The 25,537-nt window shown below is 42.4% G+C and overlaps 2 protein-coding genes across 2 annotated transcripts in view; one reads left to right on the top strand and one right to left on the bottom strand.

Annotated features, from left to right (window-relative positions):
* The window catches only part of DNASE2B (deoxyribonuclease 2 beta), a 13,432-nt gene extending 9,962 nt beyond the window's left edge, over nt 1-3,470 (bottom strand). Inside the window, exon 1 of the mRNA XM_006030012.3 lies at nt 3,306-3,470. Coding sequence (XP_006030074.1) covers nt 3,306-3,418 — 113 coding nt within the window. The 5' untranslated portion in view covers nt 3,419-3,470. The remainder of the gene's footprint in view (nt 1-3,305) is intronic.
* Nucleotides 1-25,148, top strand: part of LOC102373915 (uricase-like) — a 45,823-nt gene extending 20,675 nt beyond the window's left edge. The window contains exons 2-8 of the mRNA XM_006030013.1: nt 9,232-9,450; nt 15,856-15,972; nt 16,096-16,174; nt 21,144-21,330; nt 21,844-21,967; nt 22,573-22,656; nt 23,386-25,148. Coding sequence (XP_006030075.1) covers nt 9,232-9,450; nt 15,856-15,972; nt 16,096-16,174; nt 21,144-21,330; nt 21,844-21,967; nt 22,573-22,656; nt 23,386-23,523 — 948 coding nt within the window. The 3' untranslated portion in view covers nt 23,524-25,148. The remainder of the gene's footprint in view (nt 1-9,231; nt 9,451-15,855; nt 15,973-16,095; nt 16,175-21,143; nt 21,331-21,843; nt 21,968-22,572; nt 22,657-23,385) is intronic.
* Nucleotides 25,149-25,537: the final 389 nt, after the last annotated feature.

Raw genomic sequence — 25,537 nt, 5'->3', positions numbered from 1 at the left:
ACTCTTTCCTGCCTATGCAGGGGGTCAGACTCGATGATCTATTGAGGTCCCTTCTGACCCTAGCATCTATGAATCTATGCCTGGTGCTTCATCAGAAAGGAGGAAACCCAGTGAAGTGTCAGGTTCTAGTCTGTCTTAAAGTTTGGCAGTAAGGAAACATGTTTTTAACCAATACATTGAGTGTATTTGATGAAATTCTCAAGAGAATAAATGTGGAGCCCCATGTTGGCATTGTTAGAGCTTTACTTTTCCAAATAGATTTGCACTTAGACGAACTCTTGTTAAAATGAGTGTTTACAGATATTAACCACAAACGTGAATCATCTTCAAAGTTTAGAATGCTCATCAGTCACCAGAGGTTCAAGCTCACACTGATATTCTTGGTGAACAAAACGGCTTCATCAACACAAGTTTTCCAAAGCAGAAGTCCATGTGGGTATCCAGACTACTTTCTTTGAGTGTACTAGTAAAATAATTTATTATTAGTACTTCTATTAAAGGAGACCCTAGTGAGCTCAACTAGGGTTTGCCTAATTGTGCCAGCTGTATATATGCACATAGAAAAAAAAAAGCACTTGCCACAATTAGTTTACAATGAGAGAGACAAATTTAAGAGAGAAGCAGAAAAAGCAATACAAACATATTTTGGAGCAATGTCTAGGTAGCAAAATGTATATATACACAGGAGAGAAATACACCACTTCAGCAGTCCTGGCAGACCAATTAGCTCATCATTAGCTGCTAGTGATATTACATCAGCATTAGCAATGGATGTAGTTCTTACTGAAGTATTATAAAGAGAACTAGGAGGAGATTTTACAGATTAATTTGATGAGCACTCTTCAGAGTCATAACAATCCTATTCTCTTCATCTCAAGATCTGAGGATGGGAAGAAGACAAATAATAACATGCTCAAAAATTAGTACATGAAATCTTTCCAAGCTGCTTGTGAAAGGTACAGAAATGCATAAATTCTCCTAGCACTTAACAGTTTTGCAATAGGCATGTCTGATGGCTTTTTGTGATTGAAAGGCTTGGCCATACTTGACAGTTTCCTGGTGGCACGTTTAGGGCCCTTCCAGGAAGGAGCTGAGCACAAGAGGAATGTAAGTCATGCAAGTATCTTCACAGATGCCTATTTACGGCAAAATACTCAAGTGCTTCAGTGTTTGCAGGATCAGTTATTACCTGGCAATTATGTGTAATGGAGAGAAACAGAGGAGAAGGAGGTGAAAGGACTCCGTTTATTAGACTCTGGTCTAGACACAAATATTGTCTATGATTAAATGTTGAGTTAATAGAATTCATGCCTTTGCTTAATAATTTTCATGCCTTTGCTTAATTAGTGGGGTTAGTGACCATGACTCCAAGCTGAAGAATTAAAATGACCAGCTACGCATGCAGTTATCAAGATATTGTCTAACCCTGGCATTGTCCTACTATGTGGCAAGTGACTTGCTAGGTGCTGCAAGTCCCACTGACATCAACAGAACTTAAGAGCATTAATATCTTGAAGCAATCACTTAGGAGCTCACACGCAAGTCTGGTGTTTTGGGTCTTGTTTATTCAAAGGTTTTAAATGAATTAAAAGAGATGCCCTCTGCCCTTATTACAGACTAGCAAATTGCCCATCATGATGATGGGGGGGGGCGGGGGGTGCTGCCACCCAGCGCCTCATGGTGCTGCTGCTCTGCCTTGGATGTGGTGGCGAGGCCGGAGTGGGGGGTGAGGCCAGCACCGTGCTGCCAGCCCCCTGCGCTGCCACTGCCTCCAAGGAGCAGGGCTGAGGGGGTGGGGGTGAGGCCAGCGCCACTGGCCTCACTGCCCCCGCTCCATCCCTGCTGTCTGCCTCCAAGGAGCTGGGGGTGGGGGGTCAAAGCCAGTGCTGCACCGCCAGCACCCTGTGCTGCCTCTAAGGAGCAGGGCTGGGGTGGGGGGGGGGCAGGCAAGGCCAGCACCACTTGCCTCACTGCTCCCCCTGCCCCGCTCCATCCCTGCCATCTGCCTCCAAGGAGCAGGGTGGGGAGATATTCTTGCTCACTCTGGCCCCTCAGTCCTTGCCATCTTGGCGGCGCTCCGCCATGTGTGTCTGTCTGTGCAGAGCATTTTGATGGGTTGTTTCAGTCAGCATTGTGATTGGCTGCTGAGACAACCAATCAGAATGCAAATAAAGTGTTAGGGACAGACAGACAGACACACTAAGGCTTTTATTATATTAGAATGACTGAACCTAGAGTCCTTTAGGCAGGTAAAACTCTTAGTAAGTGCACTATAAATTGTAGAGTGAAGACTTCAAGATGAGCTAAATAAAAGTAAATACTACACCTTGATAGCTTCCTCCCTTGATATAGCATGCAATTCCATATGTGTCCTGAGAACACAGACGTTGTCACACCAGAGATCAGGCACAAGTGATCTCTCTAAGTATCAAATACTACAAAGGAAGGCATCAGAATGCCAAAAATGTGCAATCATGAAATACTGCAAAGGGAAAGGATTGACTATAAGGGCAACTTTAACTCCAATGTATTACGATCCACTGTGTAATAATGGATTGTGTGCAAGAGGAAGTTTAATGAAACAGTTTTGCTTCTGCTCCTTATTTCTTCTTTATAAAACACAAATGCTGCTAGGGGTATGACCAGCAGGTCTGGAGACTGACAGTTCCAACTGGCTTGCAGCACTGGTAGATGACATCGGCTCTTTAGTGCCAGACTAAGTAGTGCACTTTCCCACGCTGTGAGCTTCCCTGCATTACTTGCTAATATGCCCCACCCCTGATCCATCCAATCAGTTCTTGACTACAGAGACTGCTAGAGAAGGAGGCAATTTATACTCATGTTTTATTCTGGTGCGGACAAGTGAGTTAAGACCATGCTAGTAACAATAACTCCCAGTTTTGCCCACATCCAAGTAAAAAGCCACTTCCGCTACAATTCACCGATAACCTGGGTGCTGACAGCATTTCTATACATTCACCTATGTCCTGGAGGCTTGGCATTAGAACACAGATAGCATGCTTACTTTGATCATAATTAATGCTTTGTAAATCCATGCTAATTTTGCACTTAGTCATAATGCAGCAACATGGTTAATTACCTTGAAACCAAATCAGATTTCAAAAACCCATGTTTTACTTTCCAAACATATGGTTTAAAAACGACCTCAAAAGCAGAAAAGATTAAAAATGCTGATTATTACACATTATGGTTCTGTGATCTAGCTCTTTAATGCAATATAATTTAAAGCATTTTCACTTTTACAATCCAGAAGTTTTCCAATATATAGTTTTTGTGTTACTTACCAATCAACTGGTTCACCTTCTTCACTTCGGCAGGAAATTTCAGCCGCCCACCGAAACTTGACGTTACTACATAATAACAAAGCAAAGCAACCCCATACATATCCTGCAGACATTTTAGGTTGTCAGATGCACAGACCAAGCAAACACTTGATTCTAAAAGGAGAAGTTCTCTAGTTCTCTTGCTTTTGTTTCCTTAACTTTCAGTTCTCGCAAGAACATAACACATAGTACCTGTGCCAACAAAGAGCAAGTCAATGCAGGCAGAGTTCTGGTATGATAATAAAGCTACCCAATATGAAAAAAAATATATAAAGAATGAAAGCAGTGAGAAGTATCCTTCTTACAATCAAAATCTGATCTATAAGGTGCCAAATGTCCTAAACAGCTGATGACTCAGAGGAGTTCGGAGTGCTAAGTGGAGCTGCCCATCATTTTTAGTGATTTTTTTAGGTTTTTACAAAAATAAATATATAAAAAAGAAAAAATGAATTTTTGAGAGAAAATTTAAGTTTCACCAAGAATTTCTGGTTCTAATGAAAGCCCCCAGTACTGACACATTGTTTTTTGTTTGTTTTGGACCAGGGACCAAAGCTTAATGAAAAACCAAACAAAACCAAACATTTTTTTTCACAACAAAATGAAACATTTCCTCACCACTTCCAGTGCTCAGAGCACTTTCAGCAGACATTGGGCCTAATCCTGTACAATGCAGAGGGTCCTGGGATGGGCCCACTGTTCTCAGCTCCCAAAGTCAATTAGGCTGTTCTCTTACTGTTTGTGCATTGGACCTCTGCACACAAATCAAAGAAACACTCAGGCTCCCTGTTTCGCTTTAATTCATTTACAGCTACTTAATTTAAGAAGCTTCTTTTTTTTCAAACCCATCCAGCATTAGACACAGATGAAGTTTTACATTTTTATATATATATTTTAGCTATCTATGCTTAAAAATGCTGCATTTTTTAAAAACTGGGGGGAAAAGAATCTTTTCCTTCCATGCACACTTCAGAAAGTCTTCATTTTTTTACAAAGAATCACCATTGGGTGGAGTCCTAACATGGGAAAGTTCTGCTTCCCCCCATAGATTTTTTTTAAAGCGAGTCCTGGATGATTTATTAGAACAAAAATTGCCTTGCAGCCTGCATGTTCATCTTTCTTTACTAACAATATTATTAGAAAAGGGACATTATGAAAGAAGGAATGTATTATCATGCCTAGTCACTACATCACCAAATTCATGATAACAAACACTGGAGAAGTTTGGATCAGGAGCTGAATTTTGCTGTTCAGACTCATCCTTGGTTACACCTGTGACTGAACAGCATAATCTAGGAGGCCTGAACTTATTATTGAGACACCTGCAAAATTTTTCCTGTAAAGAAATAAATTTTGATGAAAATGAACAGTTTTTTTCAGTTTTGTTGACATTTCAATGTGTTTTTGACAACTGTCTCTCATTTTGCAGTTCTCTCTTGTTTATTAAGACATTTTCTGTTAAAAAAAGTTGGCATACTTTTGACAAATTTTGCTTCTGAGCTATTTATCCTTCTTTGGCAGTATGCTATCTATCAGTGGAATAATAGAGCAGAAAAGCCTTAAATGTTTGCAGCTGTTCAGTTTAATGCTCGGAACTTGCTTCCTTGTTGTGTTCGAAACAGTCTCTCCCTCCCTTCTCTGAAATGCCCTATGTCCTTCATCAAGGCTTTCAGTAGTAACTCCTCCCTCCCTGCCCTCCATAGAACACGTACAGCACTGCGCCAAACTTTGCATCTTCAACTAATATACCGCATCTCTTTGAACTTTGCCTTCTAGCCTGGGACTCCATCTTGCATGATGCTGAACTCATCCCATAAGTCTGTGAGTGGGAACTTGAAGATGATGATCATCAGTTTTCAGGCCTGAGGCCTCATGGCTTAGCTGCATCACCGAGGTCGTACCAGAATAGGAGAAAATGTAACTCTTTCTCCAACTCTAGGAAAAATTAAAGAGGGATTGTGCTTGAGAAGGCCCAGCCCCAGTTTAAAACTATCAAATCCTGGTAAAATTCCTGAGGAGGGTGGTCAAGGTTCTTTGGGTAGATGTGATATCTTTTATTAGACCAACTGAGTAATTGGAACAAAGTTCTTTGCAATAAAATACATTAGATTTACCCAAAGAACCTTGTCTGCCTATGTCCTTAGACAACATGGCTGTAATCTATACCCTTGCAAGCTTTCAGGCACAAGCGCCCTTCTTCAGGCATAGGGAGACTCCACTGTTGTTCTGAGATTTTCAAGGAGCGAAAGAAGCTAAAAGGAGGTCAGTGAGAATGTAAATAGGTGGAAATTAGAAAACCAATTGGTAGAGAAGGGAGGAGAGGGAAGGAAGGGGGAGGAAAATGGATGGAAGAATGCTAAAGGTAAGCAAGGGAGACTGAGGAGGGTAGTGGCATAACTACTACCTCTTCTCCCCTGGGGGTAAATAGCCGTGGGAGATGGGCAGCTCTTGAGGAACCTATAACCTTCTTGGTCCCCAGTGACCTGCAGGAAGGCACTTAATGCATTCATACCACTTTCCTGGGAGCATTGCTGAGAAGTTCCCCTGCCCACTTGCTTCAAACTATAGAAATGAAGTTCAGAGTTGAAAGTGTGCCAGTAAGCATGCCCCAGCCCATGTATGGCACTTGGTGTGTCCTCAGGGAGTCTCTGAGCTGCTTACATTGCCTCATTTTCAGGAGTTATTGTGCAGAGAGCAGGAGCGAGTGGGTGAGGTATGCTTCAGAACAATGTAGTTATGCACTTGTAGGCAAAGTAGTATTTTCAGGATGTATTTGATATTGAAAGTAGGTTAAAAAATAGGAGGTGAAATAATGAAAAGGAATGAGTGGAAAGAGACAACAATTTTAAAATGGAAATTCTTTAAGCTTTAGTTAAAATGGAAAGATTCTCTCTGTTTCTTGAGCTCATTCCTGGAACGAGGGGATACATGCTCCATCAGGCTGCCTTGTCCGGGGCTCTGGTTACGCAAGACCTGGGGGAGGGAGTGTCCCATGGCTGGCCAGGTTCTCTGAATGACAAGCAGTTGCCGTTCCTAGCCAAGTAGAAGAAATGGCTTCCTTATAGGAGAGTGAATGAAAAGTGGCAATGTTAGTTTCATATCAAATAATTGTCTGATCCTGCCAGATGCTGAATTTCATGAGCTCCTTGGTGGTGGTGGTGGGAGGGTACTACGCAGCTGTAAAGATTAGGCCTACAGTATATTTAAAGTGTGATGCAGCACCTGCAGACTCCCTGCTGCAGTAAGTATCAGGTCTTCTCATGCACGCTGCGTGTCTTGGACTAGTCCAGTTGGGGCCAAGCTTTTTGGCAGCTGTGCCACATATTAACCCTTTGCCTGGAGTGGCAGCTGTGCTGCAAATTAACCCTCATTAGAGTGGCCAGTTGGGGACAGATGACCCTTTAATCCTCCATATAAGCTCCTGAGCAGGAACAAAAATGTCTGAGCAGCAGGGCTCAACCTGATCCCAGACTGCTTTGCTATTCTCTCCTTCCAGCTTGTGCTCCTGTTCTTCTCTCTACTTGATATCCTGGCTTCTCAACCTGGCTTGATCTCTGACCCCACTCTTTGCCTGAACTTGACTTGTCCCTGGATTCTGCTTCCTCTTCCTGTCCCCAGTCAGCACCTTGATCTCAGAGTGACCCATGACCTGGCCACCCACAACCAGGAGTGACCCACCCATTCACTCCTGGCTTTACATACAGAAAATTAGGTGTAATTGCTTCTGAGTGCCCTGGGAATGCACCAATATGCACTCCTATGGCAGAGAGCCTGAGAGCAGCACTGTGTGCATGGCTACCCTGGTTCACTTCCAGATTTTGGCCTGCACAGAAGAGGAATGAATAGGCAGAGCACGTTTCAGCATGGCTGTCCTGGGCACGGCGCTAAATGGTGTTGGCCTGCCCTAAGGATATCTATACAGGGAACTATTATACAGCGCTGTAAATTTAAGCTCAGGCTTTATGCACAATGTCTTCTCCCCAGAGATAAGCTCTCCCATTATTAAGTCATTGGACTAGGCACCTGCCCTTCATATCTACTCTGCAATGTCTTCAGCTCACTGTGCACACTTTAAAATAACAGTACTAACAAAGTAACAATGCGTTCATCTTTTAGCTGTCACACAAGCCACAGTATTTACTAAAAATCATAAACATGACTTTAGAAAGTAAATGGGAAAAACTGTCTACCAGATAAAATGATCTAAATGAGCATGAACCAGAACTTTTGTAGAGATAACGAATGCATTCCAGGTGGCACAAATGCTGGATATACAGCACTGCTGGCCTCTCCTCGTCTTGTCTCACACCTCCTCTCCCAGGTCTCAGGCTACCCCCTATCACTTGGCTCCGGGTGAACTTGCATAATACTCCTTCTCTCCCATCAGGGGCTGGGTTGCAGTCTACTCTGTACCAAACACAATCAGATTTAAGTCCAGGTTCTGCAGTTCAGTTCTATTTAGGCAGTGTCACTGCTAATCCCTGACAAAAAAACAAAACTTCTGTAAAGCAAAGTGTTCTTGATTCAATACTCAAAGTATTAACGATTTGGAGAAAATCTGTCTTATAAACAATAAAATGTACTATGTTCCTCTTGAGTTCTTCTGTAGGGTGCACCTGTTCCTAGACAGAGGAAAGAGAAAGACCAATCCCTTCAGGCTTCTTGAAACCTATCTTTGAAATCTGTCCTCTCAGGCAGAATATTTGTTGAGAAACAAACATTCTTCTTCCCCTCAGAAGAAATCTGTACTATTCTTTTGAATATTGTAAGAGACTCTGGGTCACTTTGGCCTGAAGCACAATGGTACTCCAATTGCACCCCAACTGTTGTTTGGATTCTCTCATCTGCCAAACTAGTGTCTCTTCCCTGCACAGTTCCCCCTGAACTCAGACATGACAAATGTATAATAAACCTTCAGATACCCCAATATAAATTATAGTTTCTTGTAATAACTGCAGGATATATAATCATTTAAAAATTCTTACATAGCAACTACAGTCTCCATTACTTTGTCACAAAACAGCTCCCATTCTCTTGCACTAGGGAGTTAACAATAGATTTGAAATAAGGCAAGACTACTACTTTTCCCTTAAAAATCTGGGGAGGTTTAAGTGGATTTTGACTTCTCTTTGCAAAGCCAGTTCATTCAACCTGTGACAAGAAAGGGAATGTTAATGAAGAGCTGAGTTCATAATGTGGCATGCCTGCCATAAAGACTGTGGACAGACTGATCCTAGCTAGAGTAGTACAAATTCAGAACTGCTGCATCCAATTCTATGAAGTCACTCAGGGCATGGGCACGTGAACAAATTACTGTGAGGTCATTTTCATTTACTGCAGGGTAAGACCATTTACACAGACAGATTTACATTCCAGATGACCAGCCTGTTTCCCTGCATTTGCCACTTGTGTGTTCTATCTACCCGTTGTTTCTTGTCTTATACTTTGATTGTAAGTTCTTGTGGTCTTTTTATTGCGTCTGCATAGTGCATAGCACAATATGCTTCTATTATATAGCTGAGGTACTTTGACATTACCACAATACAAACAACAAACATTATAAGGGGCCTGATTCAGCAGTGTGTAATTCTTGTGTTATGCTGGTATAGTGCCAATGATTTCTACCACTGTGTAGTGCCAATGATTTCTACTGGTGTGGCAGAGTCCACTAATTTCAGTGGCATTACATCCATACAAAGCAAATGTAATGTAGTGGAGACTCAGGTTTCCTGTCCATATTGACAGATTATTTGTCTCTTTTGTCAAACGAAATATTTGCTCAGGATGATAAACAGATATTTGACCAATCTGAGCCTGGCTGAGACTTTTGTTGGCTTCCTTTATACCTATACTTTATCTAATGAGTAATAAAAATGTGTTTCCATTGCAGCAGATAGAGGTGGAAGTCCTCAATTCTGAGTATGGGAAGAATTTGGTTAAATTCCTTTACATTAGAAGAGAAGGCAAGAACCACTCCATTAAAGAAGTGGAGGTCTGTGCCCATATTAGACTGAATGACGTCAAAGAGTACTTTCATGCTAACAATAAGGATGTTATCCCTACTGACACCATCAAGAATGCCATCCATGCTATCGCAAAACAAAAAGGGGTAAATATATATTTAACTAATCTGCTTTACTATCCTCCTTTATTTTTAACTTCCTGCAAAAGATTGATTCTTTTCTTTTACTGCTCCGTTTTGTGCAATTTCAAAGCTCACACAGTTCCAGAAGCTTTTCTTCAGGCACAAGGTGAAAAGATTTTGGATGCAATCAAAACCCCAACGTAGTCTGCTACATTCTTCTTCTTTGTTGGCTTTCCAATTTGGCACTCAGATCCCTTTAAAAATTTTGAATGGGATCTCGTCTTCCTTGAGTATTCTATTCTTTCATGACTTTCCTCACTTGGGTAGCTTGATTTGGTGCATAGGTGAAAATAATCTTTATTTTATATACCTTTTTAATTTGATCAGATAGATCAAACAGATAGATCAGACGGCCCTTATGACTGGAATGTGAACACTGAGGGTTATACTCTGTTTCAGAAGGACAAGATTGGGAGAAAAGGTGGTGTTATTGCCTTTATGTCAAAAACATACTCTTGTTCCTTGGTTCAGGAGGAAGAGGAAGGCAAAGCAGAATGCATTTGAGTAAAGATGAAAGTTTAAAGACACAGCACTGGTATAATGGTGGGGAATTATTATAGGCCACCTACTCAGGAAGTATGAAGCACCCTTTAAGCAGGTGAAAAATCAGTCCAAAAGCTATGGGATGGTACTGATGGGACATTTAATTTTTCAGACATCTGCTGGAAGAACAAGGTAGCCAAAGATAAAATGTCAAGCTGGTTCCTAACTTGTGTGGAGGGCAACTTTCTCTTCCAGAAAGTGGAGGATGCAACTAGGGGATCATCTATCTTTGGTCTTGTCCTGACCAACAGGGAAGAACTGGTAGAGGATGTGAAGATGTGGATAACTTGGGAGGGAGGGATCACAGTATGAGAGAATTCCAGATCCTGAGACATGGAAAGCATGAGGTCAGAAAAATTAGGATGCTAGTTTTCAAAAAGGCAGATTTCATCTGACTCAAGAATCTAGCAGACATAGTGTCATGGGAAGATAGATTGAGGGATAAAGGCACCCAGGAGGGCTGAGAGCTTCTAAGGGGCACAATATTGGAAGCCCAGCAAGAAATGGTCCCAACATGATGGGAGCATAAGAAGAATGGCAAGAGACCAACATGGCTGCATAAGGGGCTTCTAAAATGTCTCAAATGCAAAAGGAAAGCATGCAGGCAATGGAAGAACGGGTAAGTCACTGAGAACCCATACCAGGAAATATCAAAAACCTGCAGAGACAAAATCAGGAAGGTAAAGGTAAAGATTGAGTTGCACCTGGCAAAGGAGGTGAAGGACAACAAGAAGAGGTTCTATAAGTACGTTGTCCAGAAAAAAAGGACCAGAGATGCTCTAGGTCCTTTGTTAACAAGCCGGGGGAAACTGAAGATACAAAGAACGCAGAGCTACTCAACAGCTACTTTGCCTCAGTCTTAACAAAAAAATTAAGCTGCCAGCCACTTAATAGGGGAAGGGGGCAAGCTGAGGGAGAAGATAACAAAAGATACAGTAAGATAGCTTTTGTTGGGTCTGAATGAATTCAGGTCAGCAGGGCTAGATGAGCTTCATCCCAGGGTCCTGAAGCAACTGTCAGAGGAAATCTCTACGCCCTTGACACCGGTTGTCATGAAATCATGGGAAACTGGCCAGGTACCAGAGGATTGGAAAAGGGCCAATGTAGTGCCCCTTTTTAAAGAAGGCAAGGAGGAGGACCTGGGGAACTACAGGTTGCTTAGCCTCACTTTAATACTTGGGAAGTTACTGGAGCATATGTAGCTCTTTGCCATTTGAACTGGGGTCAACTGTTCACATGGCTCCATTGCACGCCCTGCCCTGGCTTGGCAGTGCCTATTGGCGCCCCTTCACTTCACTTCAACTGCCTTATTACATGAATTCTGTTTTCCATCTTTCTTGCGGTCATCAAGATACTCATCTGTGACTGTCTGCCACAGGGCATTGGCATTGAGTACAGGATGGATGGAAACCTGTTCAATCTCTCCCGCTTCTATTCTAAAACCAAAGTTACTCTGGCTTTGACAGTGGAACTTCAGTATGCTGAGACTGTGCTGTCATTGCACATCTGGAGGAGGACCTACAAACAACCCTCAACTGCTTCTTTCAAGCATACCGGTTAAGGGATTTACCCTTAACATCAGAAAAACAAAGGTGCTTTGCCAGCCTGCTTTGGGCCAATCAACTCTCCCTATCCATCAATGAGGCAAAGATCCTCATTGATGGACAGGAGCTGGAGAATGTTGAACACTTTGCATACCTTGGCAGCCATCTCTTAAAGAAGGCTAACATTGATGAGGAGATCCAGTATAGGATCCAATGTGCCAACTCGCCCTTCAGAAGACTGTATATCATGTGTTCAATGAACATGACATCAGGACTTGAACAGAGCTCCTACTATATAAGGCTGTGGTAATCCCAGCTCTTCTCTATGGCTATGAAGCTTGGGTGACATTGGGCTATGAAGCTTGGGCTAGAGCTAACAGAATGAAGTTCAGTGCGGACAAATGCAAGGTGCTATACCCTGGGAGGAATAATCAAAAACACAAATACAAAATGGGAGACATATGGCTGGATGCAAACTCTGTGGAAAAGGACTTGGGAGTCTTAGTAGACCACAGACTCAATATGAGTTGGTAGTATGATGCAGGTATACAAAAGATGAATGCAGTTTTGGTCTGCATCAATAGAAGCCTCAGGTGCAAGACATGGGAGGTGATCGTGCCTCTCTTCTCACACTGGTTAGGCCTCATCTGGATTACTGTGTGCAGTTCTGGGCTCCACATGTTAAAACGGATGTGGAGAAGCTAGAGAGGGTCCAGAGGTGGGTGACAAAGATGATCAAAGGCTTGGAAGGTAAGTCATATAAGGAGAGGAGCTAGGCATGTTCAGCTTGCACAAAAGACACTTAAGAGGGGAAATGATAACTGTCTATAAATACTTGAAGGGCTGCCACAAAAAAGAAGGAAAACACTTTTTGTCCCTTGCTGCAGAGACCAATGGCTTGAAGTTGCAGAAAAGTAAATTTAGATTGGATATCTGAAAAAAACGTTTTCACTGTGAGAATAATGAGGCAGTGGAATAGACTGCTTAGGGAAGTTGTGAACTCTCCATCACTGGAGGTGTTCAAGAACAGGGTGGACAGCCAATGGTCAGGGATGATCTAGGCCTATTTTTATTTTCCATGCTTCTTGGCTTTACTGGTTGCTCTCCCCAGCCCCTTTTTTCCTGCTATATGTGTCAGGGTGTTTTTAAGACTCCCTAGAGACATTGGGTAATGGCTACGGCTATGGTTGGGGACTTCAACTGGGGTGTGCCAATTCACTTGCTAGGAGCAAAGCCAAAGGTTCCTGCCTAGAGGGTCTTGCCCCTTGCTCAGGGTCAGAATTATCACCATACTTGGGGTCAGGAAGGAATTTTACCCATGGTCAGATTGGCATGGACTGTGGGCATTTTTGCCTTCTTCTGTAGCAGGGTGTATGGCCCTCTACCCAGGATCTGCTTTCATATCTGTCTTCAGCTTTCTTTTAGTAGAGTAGAAGTACATTCTTTATTAAAAACATCTACCTCCTATATATTGCTTTTCATCCACAGATTTCAAAATGCTCTGTGGTGATAAGTGGTATTATCTCCCTCTAGTTTCATCAATGATTCTTTTAATCTCTTAATTCTGACTAGTTTAAGAATACCACAGTGGCTGCATCTACATGTGCAATTAATGTGCATGAATAAATTTCAGAGCGTGTTGCTCCTGAGAACACTGTTTGAATTTGCGCCTGGGAGCAAACAACTCCCATTTGCGCCTGGGAGAAAACAACAATTCATGTGCAGCACATGTAGCCCAGTCAGAACAGGCCTGGGCTGGCAGGGGACTCAGGGGCTCAGCCTACCAACCGAGAGCTGCTCTGACCAGGCTCCATTAGCTGAGGTTGGCAGAAGGGGGCTGGTTGAGGCACAAGTGTGCCTCAACACAGGGGCTGCTCATGCCTCAGTCCACAGCACGTGGAGCCCAGTTGGAGCAGTCTTAGGCTGGCAGGCTGATTCGTAGGACGCCTGCCAGCCTGAGCTGCTCCGACTGGGTTTCATGTGCTATGGAGGGCCTGGCTGGGCCATAAGGGTGCTTCATCGTGGGGGCTACATGCTGGCTAGCCCCGTGCTGAAGCACCCTTGTTCCCCAGCCAGCCGCATCACTGTCTACACATGCACTGCAGTTCAAGAAACAACACCACTACAAGGTAGTACTTGTGCATAGCTGGACTACCCTGTGGCAGCATGTATTAGTCTACTGTGACCTAATAGGGTTGCACATGTAGACAGTGACATTTTACTGCAGAGCTAATTAATCAGCTCCGCAGTAAATGCTGCATGAAGACATGCCCACTGTAGTCCCATTAATGAAACCCAGTCTTTTGCCTTCTCTGTTCTTCGATTAAATCATGCCATTCACCAGGAGATTTTTGCCATGATAGCTTCTAAGAGTCAAGCTTCAGTAGTGGCTTTTCAGCCCAATGACCCCAGCTTGCCCTATTATTTTCATGGAGTAGGTGCTACTGGATCTAAAGGAAAAGGAATCTTTGTTAAATGTGACTCAGTACCTACCTTCACAGTGTACAGTGTGTGATAACAAAGGATCTGAGTTTTCCATTCACCACAGAAAAATGCAGATTTTCTCCTTTTAAAGGAGAAAAATGCAGGAAACGGCAGGTTCCCCTTGCAGGCTGTCAGAGTTCCAATGGGGAGGGCAGGATGCGGGCTGCCCATTGCAGTCTTGGTGCTCCCCGCCCTGCTGCCTTCCTTCTGGGGCCTCTGCAGCCCAGCGAGCGAGACCCAGCATAACAGGGCAGAGCGGGGCAGGGAAGCTCAGTGCTGTCACTGGGAGCCCTGTGCTGACATGACAACACTGGGAGGGCACACTAGGAGGGCAGGTGGCACCTCACCATGGTGGTGTGGGGCTCCTGGAGACAGTGCCGATCTTCCCTGCCCTGCTCTGCCTGCCATGCTGGGTTCCACCTGCTGGGCCGCAGAGGCCCCCAGGGGGAGCAGGGCAGGGAGCTCTGAGCCTGCAATGGGCATCCCGCATCTTCCTCCTCCATGGGCTTCGCTCCAGCCATGTCACTCATGGGGGAGGGGATCCACGCTTCATTCTTCACTCTGGCCAAAGCAGCTGCTGCCTCCCATGGGTGGCAGCCAGGGTTTGCACACTGCTGGGGGTGGGGCAGGCGGCTGTGGGTCCTGGTCTCTGGTCTCATAGCCCTGGCAGCTGGGGCCCCCCTTCAGCAGGGCTGGGAGGGTAGGGGGCTGCAGGTCAAGTGTGAGGGGCACCAGCAGGGCTGGGGGTGGTGGGCTGTGGGTTGGGAGTGAGGGGCACCAGAAAGGCCAGGGGGCTGTGGGTTGGGAATGAGGGGCACCAGCAGGTTGGGGGCTGTGGGTCAGGAGTGAAGGGTACTGGTGAGGATGGGGGGCTGTGGCTTGGGAGTGAGGGGTAATGGCACAGGCAGGAGCAGGAGAAGGGCACAGGCATATCAGGGTTGCTCAGCACCACAAAGCAGCAAGGGGTAGGGGTTGGGAAGAGGGCCAGCTGCAGCTGGACATGCATCCTGGTGAGTGGAGGTGGCAGGGGAAGGTTTGATTTTACATGATAAAAAAACCAAAATCAAATGCCAAAATATATAGGTATTTAGAATTTATTTTATTTTAATGATTGAGGCACTGGTAGGCTTCCAGTTGTATGTTGTACATATATTCTATGGTATATTTACAATGGGTGCGTCTACACATCACTATACGGTGACATTGCTATGACACCATACTTTAGTATGTCCTTTTGGAAGTACTAAAACACAGTACAGTACAGTAGTTACTGCACCATGCGCGCGGCCCACGGTTAGATTTCACTGCTACGTCGCTGTGATGGCATAATATACCCAGGGTGCATGCCGCTATGGTGATGTTCCTGGCGATCATGTGTAGGGCAATGTGTAGACGTGTCCGACGGCTTTAAAATGATAAATATATCAATAAAACATTGTGTTTAACAGATACATACATACATATATATATATATATATAGTGGCATTTCATTTTAATTGTGGAAAAACATGGATTTTAGGGTTTTATTAATCAGAAAATTTGCAGTGTTTTCTCCTTTTTAAAAATCAGAGAATTTGTGATTTTTAAACAGAGAAAACCAGGATCCCTGCTGATAACCAAGAGATTTAAATGTTTTAGGCTGTGTACATCCTGAATTAAATAAAAACCCTATTGTCTACAAATGTTTTTTACAATTGTTTAATTAACAATTGTATAATTAAGTATTAAACAGGACAAACTGTGCCTGTTACCATACATTGGTAATTGGTTCTCTCTAATATCTGATTTGTCTTCTTAGGTCCAAGTCATAGAAGAGTTTGCCCTGGATATCTGTAATCACTTCATCTCCTCACTTTGCCATGTGCTGTATGCCAAAGTCTTTATTCAAGAGTCACCATGGCACCGTCTACACCAGGTATAAAAAAAATGCCAGCACAATAATTTTATTTATTCTGGATGTTCTTATTTAGATCGCTTTTTAAGTTAAACCACAAATATTCATGATGATTTTGCTTACAACTCTGCTCTAAATTTGTAGAACTGTGTTCCCCATGCCCATTCATTTATCTTGGCACCTGAAGGAATTCGTTTTTGTGAAGTTGAACTGTGCCGGAATGGTGAGAAAAACATTTTTAATTTTCCTACAAATATATTCCTTCTTTGTTAATGTCTTTCTTGACTAAGAATGGAGACAGATTTAAAGATGATTGCAGTGATCAAAAGGTCCCCAGAGCTTTAAAACAAAGACAGGAACACACTCAAAACTTCTTAATATATGTCCACTGCTGCAGGCCTTGTTCCTGTGAGTCACAAGATTACTCTCAAGTAATGCAGGATCCAGCTTTAGATTATTATTATTTTACTAAATGCACAGACTCTATTCTACCTATTAGGCAAGGCGGGTATATGCAGTATGGAACATAATGGTTCTGGTCCATTCTGCTTGTGTCCCTATAAAAAACAGTTATTGCAAAAGCTGGGTGGGTCATCCTCCTTCTCCTCAATGCTATTTTGTGACTCAGACTTAAGGATAAGGGGACAATGGTGTATCTACACATGCATTAGTGTGCTTTTGTTAATGCACATTAAATCTACTACCTCCGGGTGCCTATACATGAGCTGGGAGGCTGCTCCAAAGCACTATAATTACAGTGTGTCAGAGCAGACTCAATTAATTGAGTCTGCTGGAGTGTGATAATTACTGCGCTCCAGCCAGCCTCCATGTCTCATGTATCAGCGTCCCTGTGTTTCAACATGGCAGTGGGGGCACTTTAACTAAAGCTTGTTTGACGAGCTTGTGAGGTACTAGGAAAGTGTGCATTAGCCTTTCTTAATGCACATTAACTAAAGATCATGGGGCATTTATATATATACCTTTGTCTGCTCCAACGTGCCGGAAATCCAGTGAATCAGAGCAGACTCGATTAATCGAGCACGCAACGTGATGTGCCTGGAGCTGCATCACATGCATTTGTATCAACAGCGAAATGCACATTGGTGTGTAGAAAATGTCAGCGAAATGCTTTTTAACTAAAACACCTTTGATGCGTTTTAATTCAAAAGTGGGCTGCCATCATTTTTTCAGTGCTGATATTCTTGTGCCATTTATACAAATGCATGCACCACAGCACCAGGTGTTTTCAGAAGTGCCTGGCACTGCGGCGCACATGTCTGTACAAATGCCCATGGTTTTTAAGTGACACTTATTTTGCATTAGCCCATTTTAATGCACATTAGCTAAATAACACTTTTTTTAGTGATGCTTTAATGCACATTAAAATAGGCTAATGCGCATTAAAGCACATGTGTAGACATAACCAGTGTGTTACAAAAATAGATGCAGTGAATGGGGTAGAATAAAATCACACTTAGGTACTTGCATCCACTTAGATGCCCAACAGGTAGGATAGTAGTAATTACAACTATTATGGACTATATTCTAAGTACAAGGCACAGCTACTACAAATCCTCACAGGAGTTAAGAAAATGACCTGCTTAAATTTATGCAATTATTGCCTACAATTTGTCCATTTGCATTTCTCTAACAAGTGGTACATTCCAAAATACATAGTATTTAAGTCCAACTGCCAAGTTTGCACTAAGTCATGGATATGACTTAGTTTCGTGTCTGAAAAGATGTAGTTTCAGTAGTATCAGGCCAGATTCTCAAAGGAGTCTCAGCCTGGTCTCTATAACAGTGGTTATATCTTTGTGCAAGCAACATTTTGTATGAGAATGTTTAAATGTTCTGTGAAGTCTGCCATTCTTTGCAAAATCAAAACCCCATTTGACTTCGCTGCATGCTTTGGTGTGTTTGTGGGATGAAGACTTTAAGGGAGATGGGCCCACAATTGATGTAGATCAAGTAAGAGAACACCTTGAGAGGCTTGACATCCATAAGTCTGTTGACCCAGACAGATAGCACCCGAGAGTCTTAAAAGAGCTGGCGGATATCATAGCATGGCCAAGATATTTGAAAGCTCACAGCGCTTGGGTGATGTACCAGAAGACTGGAAAAGAGCCAACGTGGTCCCAATCTTCAAGAAAGTGAGAAAAGAAGATCCAGGGAATTACAGACCTATCAGTCTGACATCCATCCCTGGAAAGATCTTGAAGAAAATTATCAAGGAATCCATCTGCAACAGACTAATGGAAAGCAACCTACTGAATGCCAGCCAACATGGTTTTATTATTGGAAGGTTTTGCCTGACCAACCTCATCTCCTTCTATGACCAGGTGATGCATTGCCTGGGCAAGGGAGATGAGGCTGATATCATTTATCTGGATTTCAAGAAGGCCTTTGATTTGGTCTCCCATGATGTACTCATGACCAAGCTGGGGAACTGTGGCCTCAACCATCTCATGGTCCAATGGCTGGGAAAGTGGCTCCAAAGGGTACTAGTTGATAGGAACAAATCAACATGGTGCAAGTTTACCAGTGGACTCCCCCAGGGCTCAGTGCTCAGGCTGGTACTCTTCAATATCTTCATTAATGAACTAGATTTGGGCATCAGATGCAGACTGGCAAAGTTCGCAGATGACACTAAACTGTGGGGGGAGGTGGTCACGCTGGAGGACAGGCTGGGGATACAGGCTGACCTGGACATGCTTGCAAAGTGGGTGGATCAAAACCTGATGGCATTCAATGTAGAGAAATGCAGGGTACTCTGCCTTGGGAGAAAAAAACAGCATCATACTTATAGGCTCAGCGGTGCTACGCTCACTAGCACTGTGTCTGAAAGAGACTTGGGGATCTTGATTGACCACAATGAACATGAGCCACCAATGCAATGCCGTGGCTGGCAAAGCAAACCCAACTCTGGCATGCCTCCACTGATGCATCTCAAGCAAAACCAGGGACCTCATCCTCTCGCTTTACTTGGCCTTAGTGAGACCGCAGCTGGAATACTGCATCCAGTCTTGGGCCCCCCACTTCAGGAGGGATGTGGATAATCTTGAGAGAGTCCAGAGGAGAGCCACCCACATGATCAAAGGCCAAGAGAGTAAGCTTTATGAGGAGAAGCTGAGGGACATAGGACTCTTCAGCCTGGCGAAGAGAAGGCTCAGTGGAGGGACTTGGTGGCAGCCTCTAAGTATGGGGGGAGGAGGGGGGCATCAGGATCTGGGAGAACAGTTGTTCACCAGGGCTCCCCCAAGGGATAACTAGGTCTAACAGCCACAAACTTCTAGAAGGCCAATTCAGACTCAACATATGGGAAAACTTCTTAATAGTCCGAGAGTTCAAGGTCTGGAACCCCCCAGAAGTGGTGCAAACACCTACTCTGGACTCATTCAAAAGGCATTTGGATGTTTATCTTGCTGGGATCATTTGATCCCTGCAGAATTCCTACTTCTGGCAGGGGGGCTGGACTTGATGATCTCACAAGGTCCCTTCCAGCCCCTAATGTCTATGAAATTTATGAAAGTTAAATGTCCATGTATTACATGTCTACTTGTATCAATCTGAATGTGGCAGTTCCATCCAATTGTGACTGCTCTCAAGTGATTGAAAAATGTAGATGCGGTGATGATTTGTGTGTTGTGTAATATCAGATTACTGAGAACTGGACTGGGATCACTGCAGGTGCCTAGCACAGTGGTTCTAGAATCAAGCTGCTAGGCACTACTGCAATACACTCAACACCTACGAAACAGCCGTCAGACAGGAACAACCTTTAATTGCTACTGACCTTGGCTGGATTCAGACTGGTACCTTGGGGGTGACCTTGGAGACTCTGCAGTTTTACCAATCCTATACTTCACCCAGTCCTTCCCTATTTCATGGTTCTGGTAGTACTGGAAAAGACCCCTATTCAGTTATCTAACATGTCCATTTGTATCATGGTAGGGTCAGTGCCATTTTTGGACAGCAAACATTTCTGACAGGCTTACTTTATTTGGTATGTCTATTGGTAGAAAAGGCAGAGTCCAGTACAAATGTCCCGGGTATATTGGCTTCAGTTATTTATGTTTCTGGAGACATTAACAGTTACTACATTTTTGGCAGCATGAGCAGCACAGACTTGGGTTTCCTCATCCTTCTACAAGAATTCCTTTCTTAATTGTCTGGCCAGCATTAAGAAAGAAATCTGCATGAAATTAACATGTTTACATTGTTTTTTGGAAAATCTCCTGCTTTTAATACCCTGGTAGGATCTAAATTCTCCAGCATGTAAAAACTCACCACCAAAGCTTTAGACACTGCATGTACACAAGCTGCAAATGTTTACAAGCAAAAACCATTTACCAGAACTCAGTATAATGACTTGCCATTGATTCTATGTCTCTCTGCTTCTTTCTTGTTTTTCTTGCACAAATTGGCAGTCATGCTAGGAAAGAGTTTTAAACGCTTTCTTTTTTTTCTTGAAAGATAATTCTCTAGCTCTTGAATGTTCTTTCTACACACCAGCCATAGAAATGTCTCTCTCGGGGTCCATCTAGACATTCAGGTAAAGGTGTGATAGGACCTAATATACAATCTACACAATTGCATCTCCTACCATGCCACATATGAATGGCAGGAAGCATGATTGTGGGATCCAGCATCAGATCCGCTCATGCCTTACTACATTATCTTATCATGATCCTGGGTTCCACACTGCACCAGCTCCTGCCCTGCAAATGGAAGACTCATCAGGTGATGGGACTCCCAGCCGCATTAGCCCAGGGCAGGATGCCATAGCTGTGAGTTCCTTCAGCTGTGGGACTCCCACAGCTGTGGGACTCCCACTCCAGCTGCTGCTGGAGCCCCAGGAGGCCCCCATGTAAGGCTTCTGGGGCCAGCCCAGGTGCTCACCCCATCCTCCACTACCCCACCCAGGGCAACTTGCTGCACACCAGAACACACATGCATGGGTATTGCCTGGAGACAAGTAGCAGTGGCACAACTATGGGCTGCTACTATTTGACCCTGGGGAAATGCACATGCTTGCTTGTCTGGATGTGCCCCAAGTGTGCACCTCAGCTGCTTGTCCTTTAGGTTTAGGAGATGCACAACTCACATGGGAATAGAACGAATGCTGGCTCTGGAGCCGACACTGCACACCTTGCAACTCATCTTTTCCCTCTGGTACTTTTTGGTTATAGGTCCCCCAGTTATTTATTCTGGAATTAAAGACCTGAAACTTATGAAGACAACACAGTCTGGATTTGAAGACTTCCACAGGGACAAATACACCACGCTTCCTGAAAGAAAGGACAGGGTGTTGTGTGCAGAACTATTCGTAAAGTGGGCCTATGTGGAATGCACAAATGTTGACTTTGACTGCATCTGGTATGTACCAAATTGAGCGATATCTGATGGCTTAACCTTGACTTCCTCTACAAAAGTGCAAATCTTCCATGTGTAGCAGGTACTGCTAAAAGACTGTGCCTTCAAAGTAAGCCCACATTTTGTTACAATTAAATCTGCCTTGTTTAGATTTTTTGGTGCTGATTTTCACTGACTGACCACCCACAGCTCTCACCCAAATAAAGTGCGAGTATTCAGTACTTCAGTAATGCAAACTGATATAGATCCATGGAGCTATGCAGATGGAAACCCACTAGTGATCTGGCAGCTCTGTTTTGAACTGGATAGTTTGCTTTTGGATACAGAACACTTAAAATATGAAGTCTCATCAAGTTTGCTAAATACCTCATAGTAAAGCAAATGCTTTCTTTATTATAGGGTTGTGTGAAAGGAGGTTCAGGTTGGCAGAAGAAGGGGCTTAATTAAAACGTACAAGTAATAAGTAAGATCTATGGTCAGTAACTTTGGATCTGTACTTTTTTCAATTATTTTTAGGAACACTGTTCGAGAGTGTGTCCTTGAGGCATTTTCTGGGCCACCTGACTGTGGAGCGTACTCACCGTCTTACCAGAAGACTGTCAATGATATTCAGATGCTCATCCTGGAAAAAGTTCCACAGGTCTTTCTTTCTCTGGTTAACATGTTCCTTAAACAACAAATACAGGTGTAGGTCCACTGAAAGGGCTGAGCTAACACAATCTATGCTCTAATTTGTTTAAATAATCTCAGCAAAAAACCTAAACTGTCTGAAGCTAGTTAGGTATTTTGGGAAAATATGAATCTGCCCAAATCCTCCATTGTGTGAGGTAGTGATACTTCCTATAAAGGTAACAGGAGAGAAGACCACTTAGCATTTCACAGGATAAGACTGAAAAATAAAAGGAAAGAGGGAACCATGGCCCCAACTTTACATTGAACAATAGCATGCTGTAAGAAACACTATACTTTGCTTTCCCTGTGGATCTCAGTTTTAACTTCTTAATTTCCTGTTGCTGAGAACAATGCCAGAGAATCAGACAGTATGCTGCCAGTGAGCTACAGGTTGGGGACCACAGGTATAGGACAAATGCTCACATATTTCTAAAATGGATCCACTTTATCATCTGCACTCATTTTCCATGTGGCATTTTTCCACTGTTTATCATTACAACCAGTGGATACTTTATCCAGTTGCTATGTGGGACAGTACTGTCATAAACTGTGACATTTACTCTTTGGTTTCAGGTAGACATAGTTGAAACTACTTTGAACAACATTTTTTATGACATAGTAGACATGAAGAAGCTGGGATTGCCCAACAATAAAGAAGTAAGTAAATATGAAAAGCCTAACCCATTACATCTGATTGTAATCTTATGTAAAACAAGAGTTAAAACTCATTTTGATCTTGCATTTAAAGGGGATTAATCTTGCACAGTCTTACCAATTTTTCTCACATGTTGCTGCTAAGAGCTCATATAGGGTTGAATCCATTTTAGACCAAAGGACATTGTATTTATTACATTATGGAAAGCACTACTGAAAGAGAACTATTATTTTTTTCTACAGAGTTTGATGTTTAGTGAATAGGTTAATCTGAATAGTTTTGAACTGGCATAAAATGTTTGGTAACTCAAATATAAAGCTCTGAAGGTTGATTCGCTATTTCACTACAGCAACTGCTTTCTCACTCCCATGACCTCTTAGAGTGCTTCCCCAGGCCAGCTGAAAATCAAGTTACCCCAACATAAAAGTCAAGTTACCCCAAAGTAACACTGACATAACTGCAAGAAAAAATAGGCTATTTGATTTTTATGGTCGCCCTTTTTCACAGATAACTGGATTAGAGTCTCTTCCTTCACTACTCTTACTATTGCACCCTTCAGAACAGGCATTATAGGTCAATAGCAAAATCTAGTGACTTCAAATAGGGCAGGAATGTTTCCTTTGATCATGATGTTTTGAGTTTCATATTTATTTCAGTGCTATGAAATCTCAGCTGGAATTGGGTATGCCAGCTGGAAAGCGTTATTCATCTCTATGTCACCTTATGTTCAGGTTCTGACTCCAGTGGAGGCTCCATTTGGTACGTGCACTTGTGTAATCCGTAGGAGTAAGTGCTTGGAAGCACAAGGCCAAGATGAAGGACATGAGAAGCAATCAGCTGGATGGACGCATCGACAAGGGATGAGCTAAAATGCTTGGGCTCTGCTGACTCACACCAGATGAACTTACCATGTGGCTTTCTTTACTATGGTTGTTCATTCTAATCCTTGTCCCTTTTTCCTATCTCCTGAATTTTGCCTCCACAAAGTTAGAGGATTTTCAAAGGAACCTAAGGAATTAAAAATCTAAATCCCATTGAATCTAAGGCGATTTGATCACATAATTCCATTAGGTTGCTTTGAAAACCCCAGTCAAAAACATTAGAATTAGATAATTAGAAAACCACTGTTTTCATGCTTATGGTCAGTGAGTTAGAAAATGTCTTTAATGCACTTTGTAATGTAAAAAACCTGAATTCTACAAATTATTATCAATGCTTTTGCATCCCTTTATTGACATTAAAATGCATACAGAAAATAAGCCCAGATCCTTAACTAAAGTAAACAGGGACGCTTTGGTGGAGTTGCATTTATTTATACAGCAGACAATCTGGCCTGATGTTTGTAAATTTAATAATTGAGATTATGACTTATATTATTGATTAGCCCCTGATTTCTTCACAAAACAAAAGAAGAAACAAAGCAAACATCTATCTAAATACAATATCTGCTTACAATAATAATTGTACAGATGTTGACTAATTTCTTTTTAAGTGTTCTAATTATATAGTTTCTGCTTTCTTATTCATCAGATAATCAGATATGGGGGATTATACAACTATACAATTACTTCTACGTTAATCACTTAAGTGCTTGAGGTAGTGGGCTATTTTTGTAGGGTAATCTAGATGATCTTTTTTAATGTAACAATATAGTCATGATTTTTGTGCAGATAGAAATTAACTCAAGAAACAAGCTAATGCCTCTTGGAGGAGAAAAATAGGTAGACAGTTTACTTTATTTACAATGATTCAAAATGTTAGTTACTTCAGGATATAGTTTTGAACAGAGATACTTAATAGTAAAACCCACACATCTTGTACCTACATCTCACAAACTGAAGCGAACACATTTATACGAGAAATCCTGCTCAACTCCTTTTAGCTTGTAATACTGACTTCAGTTTCCCAGAGTGGGATTTTTGAAGGTGCTGAAATAAAACAGAAATGCAGATTCATATTACTAAGTCACTTAACCTGTTTAGAAATCCCAACCTAAATAAATGTCTTTGTTCCTTAAACTTCTCACCCAATATATTTAGAATCATGTCGTTCTACTGTGCTTTACCATCTACACTGGCTTGCACTGAACCTTGGGAACACATCTTGAATGGGCTTTTGGGGACCTAGGAGGTTGCTTTGCAACACAGAAACAAGCCATCTCTCACTGTATGCTCTTCCACCTCCTATAAGAAAAAGGATTGTTCATCAGGATGTGATACCTCACTAGAGACAAACACTAGAGATCACATCAAGGGATGAATTTTCTCCTGCTAAGCTCTTTCTTTGGGGTGGTTACCAGTTGATTTAAGGCGTTTAAGCTATTATACCTTTAACTTTTTGTGGGCATGTTTCTTCCTGCCTTAGGTTGCTTATTGTATTGCACTGAAGGGTTTTGTTCCTTTATCAATTCTGATGTATTATAATTTAATGATAGCATAGACTTGGAGTGTATCTATATATCTGAGTGGGAAAATAAAAAGCAAAGTTAAAAAAGTACCATTTGTTATTTATTTAAAGATTAACACATACTGCTTTCCTAAAAATGAATACATACTAGATGATACAACTAACGTTAGTTTAAGACCAGTCCCAAAAAAGATGAACAGCTTTGTTATTTTTTATATGAATAAAAATTGAGTGCGTGTGTTGTATGAGTGTGTGCAGGTGCCTGCATGAATGTGTGTTATACATAGAATCTCTCCAGAACGTTTTATTACTGGCTTATTTCTAAAGTAGGAAACCTACTCTCTGTCTACCAGCAATGAGCAGATAGTACACAATCTTAACAGAAGAAATAGCAGGAAGAATGCAGTCAAATCCTTAATCAGACTTCCAATTGACCCAAACACATCTTCTTTCCCTGTGGTTTCTTTGAAACTCTAG

This window comes from Alligator sinensis, unplaced genomic scaffold (genome assembly GCF_000455745.1).
Source record: "Alligator sinensis unplaced genomic scaffold, ASM45574v1 scaffold32_1, whole genome shotgun sequence".
NCBI classification, from domain to species: Eukaryota; Metazoa; Chordata; order Crocodylia; family Alligatoridae; genus Alligator; species Alligator sinensis.
This window is presented reverse-complemented; position numbering and strand designations above follow the sequence as displayed.